Below are 17,485 nucleotides of genomic sequence, written 5' to 3'. Positions count from 1 at the left end.
TTAGATCTCATATCTCGAAGGTTCCACAGCCTCCCAAAAGAGCACCACTAGCCAGGGACCACATCTTCAAACATATACAACCCTGCAAGGAGCGTATCATATCTGACCACGGCATGTGTTGAAAAGTCCCATGCTAAAGAGAGGTGACTTGGAAGGAATCCAGGCCTAGAAAGTCCCTGGCAGTGACATCATTGGCTCAGACAGCAAGGAAACTTCAAACTCGTGCCAGAAGAAGGGTGGCGGAGGATCAGGAGCTATTTCACAGACTAGCAGTGACGAAGGTTACCTAACTCATGTTCTTGCTTCATCTAGGGAAAACGTGAACCTAGAAGTTGATGGGATGAAGTTGGGTTGCAGGGACCGAGGGGCCATCTGACTGAACAGGATATGAGGGACATCTCAGGATCGACTTAGGGGGGGTATCACCAACTCTGAGGCTCACCCACTCTTGTGATTTTCCAGATGGTTCTTCAGGACCATCAGCCGGAAGGATGCTGAGAGGCAGTTGCTGGCTCCGATGAACAAGGCCGGCTCCTTTCTCATCAGAGAGAGTGAAAGCAATAAAGGTCGGTCCAGGAGCCTCGCTGCCCCCTTGCTGCATGTGCACAGTCTTGTGAAGCCCCCAGCAAGGCCTTGATCCAGAGTAGCAGGGATACCTGCCTCATGGCTTCTGCCCCATGTCCCTGCCTGGGAGCTGTTTTGAGGTAGTCTACACCAGGTATTCTCCTGGCCCCAAGACTGACACCACTGGATAGCAGGGGCAGTGGAAAGACCCGGTGGTACAGTGATCACAAACTAGTGAACTGAGGCAGATGGGGCTGAGAAAGGAAAGGTGCCAGATAGCCATCAGTCCCCCAGCACATTTTGGAATCAAAGAGTCAAGATTGGAGAATCTTTAAAAAGCACCTCAGAGAGTGGCAGGAAAGAGCAAGGGCTGTGGCAACCTCAAGGTGCGATGGACAGGAAGGCAGACTCTTGGTGCACTTTTGCAAGTAGGCTGTGAGAGACAGATGAGCCAGGAGAGACATAAGAGGAGAAAAGTCTTGAGATGATGCCTGAAACAATCTGCAACAGGGTAGCAAGGTCCTCCTACAGAAAGGTGTGCAGGCCTGACCCCTGGTGGTAGAGGGTGGGACTGCTCCTCAAACACGTGTCCATGGAAAGGGTGGGGTGCCTCCTCCTCTGAACCCCTAAGCCTACTGCTAACTCTTCTCCTAACCTTCATGGAATGGCCCCATTTCACAACTAATTTGAAAATGGGAGATTCTGTGGCAGCCACAGGGCTGGACAGAGGCATTTTTTTTTATAAAGTCTCAGGAAGAAGTTTCTTAGTGGGGAACCTCTTCCTCTGTGCCTTGCCACCTGCTTCCTTGTCTATACAAAAATGTCAACACAGACTGTAAAGCACAGTGTGACTTTGGAAAGACCTCTGGTGAGCATCTTGCTGTGCTTCCAGGAAGGACATTTGCACTGGAGGCCCTGAGTCTCTGGGGAAGCCATCATCCCTCAAGTTAAAGATATTTAAGCTCCGCGTCCGCTGGAGACCTCTTATTTCTCAGTATTCCAGGCATCCCCAAGAGAGGACCCATAGATAGCTGGGAAACGGTCCTGTCTGCTCCAGAGCTCCTGATTCCCTGACAGTTTAGGGACTTGGAGGGAAGTCCAGGTCAGACAGCCAAAAGGGAACAGGGTTAAGACAAAAGAAAGGGGGAAAAAATGGCTGAGGACTGTGTCCAGAATTTGGGGAACCTTCTTCACATCTCACAAGCGCCAACTATGGTCCTTACTGTGTCTCACTTCGTACGTATCGATTAACCCTGTAGGTGCCTTTTCCCTGTCCGTGAAAGATGTCACCACCCAGGGGGAGGTGGTCAAGCACTATAAAATCCGCTCACTGGACGACGGAGGCTATTACATCTCTCCCAGGATCACCTTTCCGACCCTCCAGGCCCTGGTGCAGCACTATTCGAGTAAGAGGTGTTGGGAATCCCTGGGGTCTCTACCACATGACCCTAAACTGTACGAGTTAACTGGGTGTGTTGTGTGTGTGTGGGGGGTCCTCCAAACCAGACTTAAGGACTTGCCAACTTGCGGCTTAATGATTTCAAGGTCAGAGGCTAATGCTTGGGATGGGGCTATTCGGGATGTCACCAAGACCTATAATCTCAGAGAGTGCAGATCCCAGACATCAAGTCCCGCCTGTCACCACGGGAGTGAGGAGACAAGAGACACAGTTCCAGGACAGTGTGGTTCTTAAGGCACATCTGCTCTGGAGACCACCAGGACCCTCTTTTCTTTCCTGAAACAGAGAAAGGGGATGGTTTGTGTCAGAAGTTGACTCTGCCCTGTGTGAACCCGGCCCCGAAGAACCTCTGGGCCCAAGATGAATGGGAAATCCCCAGGCAGTCTCTCAAGTTGGTCCGGAAACTTGGGTCTGGGCAGTTTGGCGAAGTCTGGATGGGTGAGTTGTGGCACCCGCAATTCCCTCTCTCTCCTCTCTGTTCTGAGCCTGGCCACGGGAGGCAGGCAGCTCCATATAGAGCACACCCCTTTCCTGAGAGGCCTGTGAGGCATAGAAGCAGAGCTCTGTGCCATTACAGATGAGTTCATAAAGCCCAGATGCCAAGGGACTCACATCATTATGCTGTCTTCCCTGTAGTGGAAGAGACTTGAATCCAGCTCTCCCAAATTTTAAGCCAGTCCCTCTTTCATTCTCAGCCAGATGCTGTCTTTGTGGCTGACTTATGTGAACTTGACCATTTCACTAGGTCCTCTTAACTCCAGCTCTCCAGACACAAGCCATACATCAGATATTGGGAGCCAGGAGCTCCAAGGTCTTTGCAAACAGAAGTCACACATGCTGGTGTGTGACTGTAGGGACCCGACCCCAGTGGCTGCACCGTTCTCTCATAGCTGCTGCCTGCTGCTGCTTACTTGAAGCACCCGGATAGGGTGTAACATAAGGTCCTTTGTCTTGTTCTGCTCTGCTCCATGTCTCAAAGTCCCATTCTGATGCCTCCTGGAACCTCACACCCAGAACTGAGGCTCCTTTATCCGGAGCGGCAGACCAAGGCTCAGCACCCCTGGGAAGAACAAGCTCCGGCCATCGCCTTACATACTTTAGTGGGTGTCATCCCACACCCCAGACTGCATGAACCCCAACACATCCTGAGGCTCCATCGCAGGGTTCTCAAAGACAAGCTGGCACCTTACACAAGATATGAACTCCCATCATCCCCTGCAGGAACTGCACGTTCCCGCTTGGACCTTGGGCCCAGATAGAGTGAGGCATGAATCTGTGGTCAAGGGCTTTCTTCAACTTCTGAATGGCTCCTTCACTCTCCTGCCCTTTCAGGTTATTACAAAAACAACATGAAGGTGGCCATCAAGACCCTGAAGGAGGGAACCATGTCACCAGAAGCTTTCCTGGGCGAGGCCAACGTGATGAAAACCCTGCAGCATGAGAGGCTGGTCCGTCTCTATGCTGTGGTCACCAGAGAGCCCATTTACATCGTCACTGAATACATGGCCAGAGGTGGGGTCCTCTCTCCCTCTACAGGACAGAGCTTAGAGGGCAGAAACAAGAGTGGAGCATGCTGGCAGATTTTCCTGGCCCAGGGGGCTCTTATAGGGGATCTGTAAGCTTTGTCTTATGAGAGGGAGGACTGAGAAAGAAGGTAGAATAGATTTCAGAGAGCTGTTTTTCTGGAACCTCATTTTTGCTTCTGGAATACACACATCATGCTTTGATCCCCACTACGATGGGCAGAGCCTTGCAAACCAGGAAGAGCTGTAGACATGGCAACCAAAGGTGGATCTAATAATCCCACTTCCACCTCTTCCCAGCGATGGGAACTTTTGCAAACCTGTGAACATTTCACAGTGTGGGTTGATAAGGGGAATGGGCCTGGGTGGCCTTTGCAGGGCCTCCGCAGGGAGCAGTTGGCCAGGCCCCAGACCTGGCTCAGCCTCTGACCTAAGGGACCTCACCGCCCATGGCCCTGGCATCACCTTTCCTCCTGTAGATCCTCAGTGCTGCCGTGCTAATTGTAATAGTTGTTACCAAGAGAGGCAGCATCACAGGCTATGCTGGGAGCCTGCCCCCTGGCTGCAGTGTTCAAGAGCACCTCCCAGGCCCTGGGCTCTGCAGAAGAGCCACTTTCATTACTTGCCCAGCTCTCTCTTCTGGTGTTTTTCTTGTTAATATTTGGTCCTCGGGGGGTTGGGGTGGGGGGAAGTCTGTCTAGGAGGGGAGGGGACCAAGGAAGACACATGGGAACGTCATGCTGGAAAGAACCTTAGGCCTTAGGCCCAGAACTGGTCCGCCCCAGCTCTGCTGACCCAGGAGACCCCAGACGTGCCCCTGAATTGGACTGAGAACTAACTTTTGGAAGTCTGGGAGCTAGTGTTTCCCTGAAACCCGAGGCTCCTCAGCCGTAGGCAGATCTCCACCCCCACCCCCCCTCACACACACCCACAGACCACACCATCACAGCCAGGCTCCAGTCACTTTGCAGTTGCTGTCTCTCTTCTCCTAGGATGCTTGCTGGATTTTCTGAAGACCGATGAAGGTAGCAGGTTGTCCCTTCCGAGGCTGATTGACATGTCGGCCCAGGTTGGTGAGCCTGGAGGGAGGGCGCCCCCTCTCTGTGCTTTGTGACTGTACTGGATTCCCTGGTGGGAGGCTGTGCTGATCAGATGTGGGCTTGCCGGTGAAGGGCAGAAAGCCTGAAGCAGTGACTGCTAAATATATAAACCCCTAAAGGAGGACAGGTGAGAGACTTTACTCACTGATGTCCTCGGTCCTGCTAGCATGGAACAGGTAGGCGCTGAAGCTTCATCACCCACCCTTGCCCCTTAGCCAGAAAGAAGATGGTGATAAAAATCCCACCTCCTTTCCTCTAGGGGACATGTCCCTCCCACCACCCTTACATTTACTTTTACAAGTCCTGTCCTCCCTACTCCACTTGCCTCTATGAGAGGCTCCCTTGGCTGCAAGGGAGTCTGGGAAATGTAGTTCCAATTCCGGGCAGCCATGATGGGGTAGGGTAGTTCTTTTTATTAGGAAGGTAGAGATGGCAGTGGGTGTTGGAAAGCTGGAGAATAGGCAAGAATTCTGTTTAGCAGGTATGCTTTGCTCTGACTTCCTTCTCCAGTGCTTTCATCCTGTCCCAAGACCCCTAAATCTTGGTATTGGCCTGGAATGACTTCAGCCTGATGAGGCATGAGTCACACAGAATACAAGGTGAAAAACTTTTTAGGGCCACCCTCTACACACACACCACCACCACCACCACCACCACCATCACCAGGAATGTCTACCATCAGGAATTTTAAGAGCCAGGCCTCAGTCGTCCTGGATTATTGGCCTTTGGTTTCCTTTGAATCCATCCATGTATAGACCTCTCCAGCCTCTGCTAAAAGAGTACAGAATCAAGATGGCGCAGTATCTTTATCCCCGGGGGAATTTAGCTGAGGGTTCTAACTGGAAGGAAGACACATCTGGTGGCCCCGAGAATGACTGTTGAAACTGGAACTCTCAGCAAGAAAGCCGTGGTCTGTGGTCAGCCTGCGAGACACACTGTCAACACACGGAGAGCTATAAAGGGGAGCCTTCCCGCCCACACTTTAACCCCACTTACCCACTTTAACTTCCGACCCCGTCCCATATTATCTGCAGCTGCTATCGGCTCAGGAACTGCGGTCACGGAGTCTTTTTCCACTGGGGTAGCAGAGATCTGTTGATGCAGCTATTGGGATGGACGCAGAACCTTACCCCTGGTGACTGGCTTTGAGGCAGGCACCGGATGGACAGAAGCTGGTCCGTCGTTCCTTTTTCTTCTCTCTCCTTGCCCATTCTCTTTTAACCCCACGGCACAAAGACTCTCCCCGAGGGAAAACTGGGCCCTCTCCGTGTGGCCTCTGCAGCCACAAGAATGGAGCTCCTGTTCAGTGTAGACCGCCTTGGACTCTTCCTGTCTACAGATTTCCAGCCAGTGCCCAGGACCAGCCCTTGTCAGAGGCCATATCTACCAAGGCTTTTCTGAATAAGAGGGAGGGGTTGTTGGCTCTGCCCTTGAGTGGTTTGCTGCTCATCAATGGGTGAACAAGTCTCATTAATATCTTTGGGTACAAAGCCCCAGGGAGAAGATCTAGACAGAGTCCTGGCTCCCCTTTTGCTTTTTAGCATCTTTTCCACAGGGCCTCTATCTTCTATGTTTGTGTAGGTTTTTTTTTCCCCCTAAAGCTGATTCGTAAGTGTTAGCTAAGAGTGTGAGCATTGCCAGGACTCCCTAGACAGAAGCTGTTTATTTAGCTCTGGCTTTCCAACCCTCACAGTCCCACACTGGCAAACGCATATTGACTGAGTGGTTTCACACGGGAGTAAATGAGGAGACTCATGCATAAAGCAGGGCCCTGTGGAAGCAGATGCAGGGCCGGGGTGGGGTGGTGCTGGCATGTGGCTCAATAGGAGAGAAGTTGATAGTATATGTACCTAAGTTCCTGGGCAAGTGGGATCCATCTAGGAGCTGGCATCCTGCAAGAGCAGGTGAGGGCTGAAGTCACCTTTTCCACCCATCAGTGAGTGACTGAAGACTTAATGGCTTGGGACAGACAAGGCTCCTCTTCAGTGAGAGTCTCTGCTCCTCTGGAGCACCTAGGGCAGGGCCTCAGCTATAGTCAGCTTATTCAACACTGGCCCTAACACTGTGTCCCAGAGATGGCGTCTCATGTTCTGGGTAATAACTATGACCTCTCAGGGAAGTGACCCAGCCCATTGGACATTAGTGATTCCAAGGCATGGTGGCTCCTCTGAGAGCAGTGTCCACTGAGGGAGTAACCCTGTCCTTCTGTGCCATGCCCCTACACCCTGTTCGTCCTTTCTTCTCCCTGTCTCATTAGAACTATCCACAGCCCCAACTTTCTTTGCTATTCCCAGTCCATAGAACCTTGGAGACAATTGTCTGAAAAGGGGGACAGGGGTGGGGATGTCAGCCTAGCTTCTCTGCTGCCCTGAGTCTGGGTTGGTCTCATGGGAAGGGGTGGATACCTTCTCTCTCCCACCTCTCCACTCAGCCCTGTTCTTTCTCACCGGGCAGGGGATGTGAGGGTGGCCTTACGAACAGGTAGGCTCCATCCTTGCTGCCCTTCACCATGTGACCTGTCCCCTCAGATTGCAGAAGGGATGGCTTACATAGAGCGCATGAATTCCATCCACCGTGACCTGCGGGCAGCCAACATCCTGGTGTCTGAGACACTGTGCTGCAAAATCGCTGACTTCGGCTTGGCCAGGATCATTGACAGTGAATACACTGCCCAAGAGGGTGAGCAGAGTGTGTGAGCATGTACACACACACACACACACACACACACACACACACACACACACGAAAGCCTTTGAACGTCTCAACTCTCCTGGAGCCCCCCCTTGAATGTCTCTTTGCTGTTGGAGATGATCAGGGAGACCCATGACCTTTCCCATCCAGCTCAGCACTTCCTTTCCCTAGATGGGAGAGGGTGGCAGAGAAGCACCTCAAGCCCCTTGGGAGTCTCCATTCAGAATGGCCTTGGAATGCTCAGCTATCTCCTCCCCATCCTGGAGACTCCAGTGCTTATGAATCCAGTAGAAGGACGGAGGAGAAGACCTGCGCTTCCTTCCCCTCGCTTCACCCTCTAATCCCCAGACTAAGTTGAGAAAATCTCCTGTGGAAGGAAGGTGTCAGGGAGTACACTTTGGAAAACACAGCTCTACCTAAACCATGAGCATCCAACCCTTGCCCCTGAAGGGTTGCATGGATGCTCTTCTCTGTTACTGTGAGTGAGGAAAAGTGACTTTGCAGGAGGACTCTGGTGCATTAATCAAGCAAGCAGTATTGGTTAAGTGCGTTCATCAGTGGAGTCAGGAAGAGAGCCGTCTTGGGGGCTGATACCCCCCTCAGGGGACTTCCAGCTGGCTCCCCAGACAGTGAAACCATCCGGAGGAGGTGGCCAATGCCACCTGAGAGTGGGCCTTGTTATCCCTCCACACAGTGGTCCTCAGAGATGGCTGAGTGTCAGGTTTGCCTTTTGCAGGAAAGCACTGACTGAAGCCCACCCATATCAAGGTCCCTGCCGCTGGACAAGGCTGAGTGAGACAGGAAAGGGTCCTTCCATCCCAGATGGACATGCATGGGGCTGGGGACATAGCTCAGTCAGCAGGCTGCCTCTCTGGCATGAAGCCCGCGGTTTCATATTCAGTGGAGTATAAATGGGGCGTGCTGGTGCATGGCTGTGATCCCAGCACTCTGGAAGGTGATGGCAGGAGGATTAGGGGTTCAAGGTTACCCCTGGCTACTCTCGAGTTTGAGGCCAGTCTGGGATACACAAGACTCTGTCTCCAAAAATCAAAAGCAAACTAAACAATAAGTCAGACGGAAGCAAGTATGGGTGGTCCTGGTTTTGTTGTTGGTTTTGTTTTTGCTTTTTTGTTTTGTTTTGGTTTAGTTTTTGGTTTCCAAAGACAGGCTCCTCTGTGTAGCCCTTGCTTTCCTTGAACTCGCTCTGTGGACCAGGTTGGCCTCAAACTCTGAGACCCAAATGCCTCTGCCTCCTAAATGCTGGGATTAAAGGTGTGTCCACCACCACCCAGGGACATCGACACTGTTTTTAAGAACTCCTAGGATAGTAGCAAGTGACTGTGTCTTCCTATATCCTCATGTATCCAGTGTACACATCCTGCAGGACCCCCAGTGGGAACGGGCAGATGGGGCAGGGCTTTATGGGTTGCGGGTGGAAGGTTGGCCGTCCCTGGAGCTACTCCACTTTCCTGGCAGGGGCCAAGTTCCCCATCAAGTGGACCGCTCCGGAGGCCATCCACTTCGGGGTGTTTACCATCAAGGCTGATGTATGGTCCTTCGGAGTCTTGCTGATGGAGATCGTCACCTACGGACGCGTTCCCTACCCAGGTAGGCATTGTCCCTGTCCTTCCTACCGTCCTCCTGGGACATCCTGATGGTGACTCCCCAGGCTCACTGACTGTGGGTATGTCACGCTGGTGAGAGCAGGGTCCTGTCACAGGGACTGAAGCCCAGCCCTGCATTCTGGTTGTGGGCTTCCTCTCCTTCTGCACATTGATCAGGGCCGTAGGGCTTCATCCTCTCCTTGGACAGAGCTCAGGTGGATCCCCAGGAATAAGTACGGTGAATGCGAGGGATGGCTTGTTGTAGGTTGAGGACAAGCTTTTCAGGGTGGGATCTCCGAAGCCCAGTCCTGAGGCCAGGACCTGGACCCCTGCCTAAGTCAGGAGGGCCCAGATAACAGCTGTGGGTGGGTGTTTCCACAGCATCTCCCTCCAGTGAATACTTACATGGGTCGCATCCAGGAGAAGCTGTCTATGATCATGGGAAACCCTACATCTCCTTCCCAACTCTTCTCCAATTAACGCATAGCAAAGGACATCCTTAAATATGGCACCAGGGCTGGGAAGATGACTTTGAGGGTAAAGTGCTTGATAGACAATCATAGAGGCCTGGATCCTGGTTCTCCAGAACCCAGAGGTGATGCTGGGCACAACAGAGCAAGTCTGTAATTCCGACACTTCTACAGTGAGACGGCGGGGGAGGGTGGTAATGGGAGAGGCCCCCGGATTTCAACAGCCACCTAGCCTGGAGTATGCAGTGGCAAATAACATGAAGTGCCGATGTCTCAAACCTGAATGAAGGCAAGGACAGACACTGGAAGGCTGTCCTCCATCCTCTGCACACACACACACACACACACACACACAAGAGGGGAGCAGAGTGAAAGGGAGAGAGAGAGAGAGAGAGAGAGAGAGAGAGAGAGAGAGAGAGAGAGAGATTAGAGTGGAATTAGATGGTGTCGGAGCCAGGCGTAATGGCTCAAGCTTGTGATTCCAGCCCTTGGGAGGCTGAGACAGATAGATCTCGAGTTCAAGGCCAGTCTGGACTACACAAGAAGACGTGTATGAAAAACCAAAGTGGTACTATGATCCTGGCACCTAAGTGACCTGCCAGGGTTACACTAGCCATAGTGTATCAGAGCCTGCTCTCTCCCTTCTAGTGCTGGTCAGGGCCTAGTTTAGTGCCCCTCAGGGCCGATGACTGCACTCCTAGAGCACCATCTGCCCTGAAGCTCCCTGTCTGCCCTCCTGCAGGAATGAGCAACCCCGAGGTCATCCGTAGCCTGGAGCACGGCTACCGAATGCCATGCCCGGAGACATGTCCACCGGAGTTGTACCATGACATCATCACTGAGTGCTGGCGAGGCCGGCCGGAGGAGCGGCCTACCTTTGAGTTCCTGCAGTCGGTGTTGGAGGACTTCTACACAGCCACGGAGGGCCAATATGAGCTGCAGCCCTAGCAACCAATGGTCTCTTCAGGGCTTCGGGCCTGAGCCTCCTGCTGGACTGTGACTTTCGGTTGATATGTTCACACTTAGCTCTTCTTCCAGACCAGGTAGGCTCAGGGAGGAGTGAGGTGACGTGCCTGCTTCTCAAGTGAGGGAGCCGGGAGACAAAGATGGCTTCATGGTGAGGCATGAACTCTCAAGGCACGACCTTGGTCCACCCTTCACTGGCTGTGTGCCTTTAGGCAAGTTACTTAGCTGCTCTGTGTCTTCTGTTCCTTGAATGTAAAACGAGGAAGGATTGTGTTAGAACTTACCTTCAGTTGTGTTCAGACCCGGGATTGTCCCGAGATCGGTCTGACCGGTTAGCAATGGGCAGTGTGTCAGGCTATCATAACCCAGAGGGCGATCAGAGCTCCCATTTCTCTCACCTTGAAAGCCTCAACAGCAAGTGCCTCCCTGTCTGCTGCTCCAGACAATCCTACAGGTAGCCCTGGCTGTGTGTCACCGCCCCCCTTCCTCACCCCTGCCTGCACACTTTGGGACTTTTTTATAATAAAGTCATGAGAGTTTTACCCTTTCCCAAGTCTTTACCGGTGAAATGAACAGATGTGGCACACAAGATGTGTGTAGGAGGTGGGGAGCACCTTGCCCCACCCCCACCCCTTCCCTCAGCAAAGGACACTGGGTGTGACTGACACTCTCTTTCCTGGCCAGCAGGTGGCGATCTCACCCCACAAACCCTGTGTCTGGGACTCCATGGACCACAAGCACCTTGAGTTCCAAGTTCTCCTAGAACATGGACAGAAAGTCATGAAATGGGGCGCTGATCTCCCCAAGTGTGGCGGCTCTCTCGCCTGTTTTTCTGTCTCCCATTCATCCTGTTTTGTTTATATAGGTGGGGTGGGGGTTAAGTTTATAGAAAAATAAGTAGAAAGGATCCAGTCTCCATAAACCCTCAACCCTTTTAGATGTCAGCACCTTGCAATAGTGATCCCACTTGCTCCTCCAGAGGGACTGGGATCAACACACTTCTCACTTGGGTTCACACCCTACCTACACTCCATGTTTCACCAAAGCACAAGAGCATGGATCTATCAAGCCCAAATTATACAGAATAGTCCTCCTGGCCTTAGAATCCTCCCGTGTCTCCCCTCATGCCGAGGTTACAGGCACCCATGTTCATGATTGGCATTTTACATGAGCACTGGGGATTCAAACTCGAGTCCTCATGTGCACCAGGCAAGCATTCCCCCTGAGCCCTATCCACAGCCTGTGGCTTCAGATTTCAACGTCCCCAGCTGGCACTGATGACTACCCAGGATCCAGATTTTTGGCAGCTGAGCTGAGTGAGCTACTGAGGGATATTATTTCCCAGGAATCCTGGCTCCATGTGACCTCCTCATGACTTTCCCAGGTCTGCTGTAGAGGTGACATCAGAGGCTGGCTTACTCTCCGCTAAGCAGAGGGCCTTTCTCCTTGCCTGCCAGGGGACGCTGGATCCTATTATAAAGCAGGAAGAGTTCTCTCCACAAGGGGTCGCCCTTTGCCTACACTGAATGAATGAAGGTTCCCTGTGTTCTGGTTCACAAATTTATTCAGGACAAAGATCCTACCATATCCCAATCCGAAGGTCACGTAGGAGAGTGGGGGAGGGATATGTAATGAAAAAGAGGGAAGCAGAGAAAATAGGAAAGAGGGGAAGTGCTGTGGAGTGTCGTGTTCTCCCAAAACAGTGGTGGCCATGTGAGCCACTGGCAAGGGGACTATGCATGAAACATCTGATCGGATGATGGTTGCCCCTTGCCCAGAGCTTGTGAAGGATACAGACTGAGCCTGGGGACCCTAGGACCATTCTTACCTGAGACAGGCACTTGTTTTCCTAGAACCTGGGCACACCTACAAAGTGGGTGAGAGTGGGTTTGTGGGATCAGGTAAACCCTGAGTTCAGGTCATAGCACTTCCTCCCACAGGCTAGGTGGTACAATGATTCACACCTCTGGGCCTCGGTTTCCCCATTTGGGAAATGGGCACGCAGCAGGTGTGTCTTGTTCTGAGCCTTCCTCTCAAAGCGATAAAAAGACAGAGAGACAGTGCAGGAGGCAGCCCAGGAAACAGGAGAGACACACAGACCTCCCACGGGATCATTGGCATAGCCCACAGCCAACTTGAATCAGAGTTGAACATCATTAAAGAAAGGTTGACACCCCCCCACACACACACACTGTTTAGAATATTCAGGCTATGCAAATGGGACCTTTATAAACAGTCATCGTTGAGTATGAAGTGCCAGTTTATGCAACCGTGGGAAGTGCTCATGCTACAGATGAAGACGCTGAGGCCAGAGAGGCGAAGTTACCTTACCATGCAGCAGATAAGAGGAGAAAGAGTCTGATGATGTCAGCGTTAGGAATCTGATGATGTCAGCATTAGGAATCTGATGATGTCAGCGTTAGGAAGCCCACCTCGTGCTGGGGCAGGAGAGGAGGAGGTGAGTCTCCTCTGGTCTCACACAGTCCTTGAAGGTTTGTCCGTCTTCTATGGCTGCCTTGTAAAGGATATCGGACAGAATCACATTCCCACCCCAAAATGCTTTCTGGAAACCTCTTGTCTATTCCTTGTTTGCCCTCTATTCCAGTGGGGAATGGAGGGCAAATGAGGTGTTTTCCTGGGGACCTGGGGTGGGTGGCATAGGGAACTCTGCTTGGCCTCAGCTTCTTGACGACAGATGGTGGCATGCTCTGGGTTCTTCAGAAAGCCGAAATGTGATGAGACAGACATGGATGAACTCTCCAGTCAGACCGGCTGCTCACTGAGAAGTCCTGGTCCCTAGCCAGCCACTAGGTGCTTCTCTTAGGAGCAGGAGCACAGGATGGTGTCTTTAAAACAGCCACGCCTACAAACAGAGCAACAGCAAGACAGCACTTCCCAGTTTGTAGGGCCTTCCCGTGCTGAGTCCGACCTTGGATGTCTTTAGTTACCTAGACAGCAGACAGGAAGAGACACCCTGACTGTAGTAGTTCACTACTGTACCCCTAGGAAGTGGGATGGAGACCTTTACCCCCAGCACCAGCTGGGTGTGTATTTCTGCGTGGTGCCAGCACTGTAGAAAGCAGCCCTGGGGGGGGGGACAGAGGACAGCATTCATATGAGAAATGGGGAACAAGGGCATACCCCAGGCATCAAGCAAACCGCAGGTCAGCTAGGGGACTGAGAGAACCAAGAAGGGGAGAGGCAGGCCCTGCTGAGCCTCTAGCCTGGCAGGCTCAGCTACTGGATGGGGTCCCAGCTGTCCCTGTCTTGAAGAGTCCCTCTTCATGAAGTCACCATCCCATGATTCATAGAGTCACATCTCTGCCTGATATCCCTTGAGAGTATCCAGGACACTCTGCCCAGTTAAACTTGAGGGCCATACAGCTGTCACGGACGGCGGTGACTTTATTACCTCCTGAGGTCACACTTACCCCTGAGGAGAAACATGCAGGAATAAGACAGGGCTTCTCCCAAGGGGACCATCTCTCTTCACGCACTCCATGAAGCAAGGATACTGTGCTCCCAGACAAGAATGCTAGGACATGTCATCAGTGCCACCTGTGTGTCACTGTGCTAGGCCTCAGACATGTTCTCCACAGGCCGATTCCATGGCGGGGCGCATAGGCTGCAGTCCTGTTCTCACATTGCCAATGGACAAACCAAGGATCTCAAGGTGGGCTTCCTGACAGTCCTCCCCGCTGGGACCCTGACAGGTGGCCGGAGTCTTTCCCTGACTCTGCTGTGCCTTCTCCAGCTACTGTGTCCCCAGAGAAGTGGAACCAGATAACACAGAAAACGAAAGCCTCGGCAGAGGGTGGCCTCAGAATTCTCAGGGCCTGACCTCAGCTTTGTCTACCTTGCCACGTGTGGGTCAAGTCATGGAAGATCTAGCTATGAAGGGGCCACCCCTTGGCTCTGCCTTAGCTGGGCTGGGGAACACTGGTCAATTGCTTTTCTTCTCCATCTCACGGGGTAATCTGTGTAATGCACAGGGTTCTGCATGCAGCTGGATGCCAATACATGCACATTCCCTTTGCTTGGACACACTTGATAATGGAAAGATAGGCCAAAAAACACCTTTCCTGGAGTCACGGGGTGGGGATGGGCGGGGGGGGGGGCTAGCTTGTCATATTTTAGCTCCCCAAACCTCCCAATGTGTTCTCCCTCCTGTTCAGCCTGCACCTTGGCCTGTGGACCACCAGGTCTGTGTAGGCCGCACAGCCTGATGGAGGCTGACAGGAGCCAGTCTCAGGGCTGGAGGAAGATTCCTGAGGACTGATGAGGTGGAAGGAATGATGCCCAGTAGCTGACAGGGATAGGGGAGGTAGGAGGGCGAAGAGAATACACTATCTCAGACTGCTGCCTTTGAGAAGGGCCAGGGTACCATCTAGGGCCATCTCTGCTGGAGCCCTTGCCAGCCCCAAGGTCAGTCTGCTCTTGTGGCTAAAATTAGCCTCCTGATCATTGCCCTGGACTGTGAGTGGCCTTTTCCCATCAACCTCCAGGACTTGGTCTGTCAGAGACCCAGCTGGGCTTTGTGCCCTCTGTTCTCCAGAGAGCAGGAAACTGACTACCTAATGAGACTGTTCTGGAGGTGAAGATGGCAGGGCGCAGGTGTGTACAGATGTGTGTGCAGGCTGCGTGTGCACATGCAAGCAGTCAGGTAACCCAGGGTACTAATAAGCTAACGGGAGTTAGCTTATTAGTATCGCTCCTTCATTACACCATGTCTCACTCACCTCCCAGATTCCCGTGTGACAGCTGATGGTGTTCCTCAGGATATTTCTGGCCCCAGTGCTGCACAGTAGCCCCACCCCCACCCTTACTCCCACATGCCAGGCGGTGTTTGCATGAGTAAGTAAGCCAGGAAGAGCAGAAGGCATCTTTGGCCAGGCTCTGCCCTCTGGTTAGCTAGGCAATGTCTGTTTCTCACTATGATCCCAGCCCAGGGCACAGGAAAGGCTCCACTGTGTTTGCACTATATAACTGAATGGCGGAGGAGCCAATGTTTTACTCTTTGTCCACGGTCCATAGATAAGGACTCATTAAATCCGAATAACCCAGGGAAGCAGGGTTCAGTACAGGCTGGAGTGCAGGGAAAACTAAGACAGAGAAGAATCTCAATGTTCACCAATCCAGGCCAGACATGCCCAGGCCCCAGCCTGCTTGCCATGTGGCCTTCTGCAAGGCAGACCCAAGTTTAGCTTTCCTGTGGCAAATGTGTTCTCTAACAGAAGCCAGATGGGTGTAACGGAGCTTCTGAAGTCCTCTGTACCATAGCATGCAGCCCTGTAAGGTGGCTGCTAGGGTTTTACAGATTGAGTGTGTGTGTGTGAGTGTGTGTGTGTGTGTGTGTGTGTGTGTGTGTGTGTGTGTGGCTATGAATTAAACAGCCTGAAGCAGATACCCTGCCTGTGAGTCCTGCTGGCGACTCTCTGAGTGACCTCTGATCAAAGTTAAGGTAAGTGTCAGCAGGGAAGAAAATATTTGCAATGCCTGTATAACAAAGGATTACCGAAAAGAAAACCCAAGGGTGGGGTGGGGGCTTCCTGTTCCTAAACACCCTGGAGACAAGGTGTAGATAAGAGTAGAGCAGTGTAGGGAGAGCCCCTCACAGCCTGGAAACAGAGACGGTGCTCAGGGCACAACTCAAGGGACACGCAAACTAAGCACAGGTGCATCAGGTTCTGTCACGGGACAGCAAGGTGGCATGTGTGCCAGGACAACACCTGCAGAAGATGCAGAGACCCACTGATGTCATAAGGTGATGCGGGTGCTCTGTGCATGCTCGTCACACATGCACACACTCATGTGCACACATGTGCACGCACACAGACACATGCATGCACACAGACACACATTCATGCACACACACACACACACATGCACATGCACATCTGTGGGGTTATTTATTGCACATCTGGAAAACTACCCTTCAGCAAAGCATATACTTTCTCTGAAGACAGACAGACAAGGGCCTGCCTTCAGAACCTTGATGTCCAGGCACGAAAAGGCTTCAGGGATGCTAAATGACTGCTTTTTAATGAGTGGACTCATCAACAATAGGTCAGGACAGGAAGATGTGAGCCAGAAACACAGGGTGGGAAGCAGAAACCATACCTGGACTGGTTGCATGCACAACTGTATCTGTTAGCCACATACTTACGTAAGTATGCAATGAAGGACCACATGATGCCCACCCAAGAGAATCTCCTGACCTCCAGAGAGGGGTCGGGGTGGGGGCTAACTGGGCTGCCTGAGAGCGAAGGTGCTGTTAGCTCCCTCTCTGGATACACTAATGAGCTTAGAGGAAGAAAAGCCCAGGCCTGTGGGCAGCATTGGCAGCTGATCTGTGCAGTTTTGCCTGGTGGCAAGGAATGAACGATGTGACCCCCATAGGGTTGGATCCCACCCTGGAGCTCAGTACCAGGCCTTGTGCACCAGCTGGGCTCCACCCCACTCCAGTTCACTTCTGCTGCGTTTGCCCCCTCTATGTTATCAGCTCTCTGCTGTGTCACTCCCCCATTAAGGGGGAAGCAGGTGGGGGTTCCAGGGAGCTCATCCACCAGCCCCAGGCAATGCGTGGTGGCTGAGGCCAGCATGGGGGGGGCTGTTTGAAGGCACCCACCAGATGCATCACAGCTCAAAGACAGCTGCCATTTTGTCCCTTCCTTTCCTATGCACCAGGTGTTGAATGTGGTCCTACTGTGCACCAAGTACTGAGTGAAGTAGTATCATCTTTATAGAGTCCTATCAGGTCAATCCCGGAGTGCCCCTTCATAGATGAAGACATGCTCAGAGATAACAAGGGACTGAACGACCAGAAAACACATGGCAGAGTAGGGACCTAGGGTACTGTCACTGTGTATCCATGGGCAGACAAGAACTTCTATTCAAGTCCCACTGGACCACAGCAGTGTCAGCTCTGGTCTCCTCTTGTGCCTCTCACTCCACCAGCAACTCGCTCTGTCTCTCTGTCCTTGGAAGTTAGGCTCAAGGAGAAGGAGATCATCAACAATGCCATTGACAAACCAGTCGACTGTAAGTGTGAATGTACTGTGTTGAGGCAGTGAGAGTAGTGGAGAGAGCACTTGGTGAGATGGATCCA

General features: G+C 52.4%; 1 protein-coding gene across 1 annotated transcript in view; it reads left to right on the top strand.

Annotated features, from left to right (window-relative positions):
- Positions 1 to 10,916, top strand: part of Blk (BLK proto-oncogene, Src family tyrosine kinase) — a 43,545-nt gene extending 32,629 nt beyond the window's left edge. The window contains exons 6-13 of the mRNA XM_021203104.1: positions 463 to 566; positions 1,824 to 1,970; positions 2,309 to 2,461; positions 3,356 to 3,535; positions 4,539 to 4,615; positions 7,175 to 7,325; positions 8,814 to 8,945; positions 10,154 to 10,916. Coding sequence (XP_021058763.1) covers positions 463 to 566; positions 1,824 to 1,970; positions 2,309 to 2,461; positions 3,356 to 3,535; positions 4,539 to 4,615; positions 7,175 to 7,325; positions 8,814 to 8,945; positions 10,154 to 10,359 — 1,150 coding nt within the window. The 3' untranslated portion in view covers positions 10,360 to 10,916. The remainder of the gene's footprint in view (positions 1 to 462; positions 567 to 1,823; positions 1,971 to 2,308; positions 2,462 to 3,355; positions 3,536 to 4,538; positions 4,616 to 7,174; positions 7,326 to 8,813; positions 8,946 to 10,153) is intronic.
- The last annotated feature ends 6,569 nt before the right edge of the window (positions 10,917 to 17,485 follow it).

Source organism: Mus pahari, chromosome 8, assembly GCF_900095145.1.
Source record: "Mus pahari chromosome 8, PAHARI_EIJ_v1.1, whole genome shotgun sequence".
In the NCBI taxonomy this organism is placed as follows: domain Eukaryota; kingdom Metazoa; phylum Chordata; class Mammalia; order Rodentia; family Muridae; genus Mus; species Mus pahari.
This window is presented reverse-complemented; position numbering and strand designations above follow the sequence as displayed.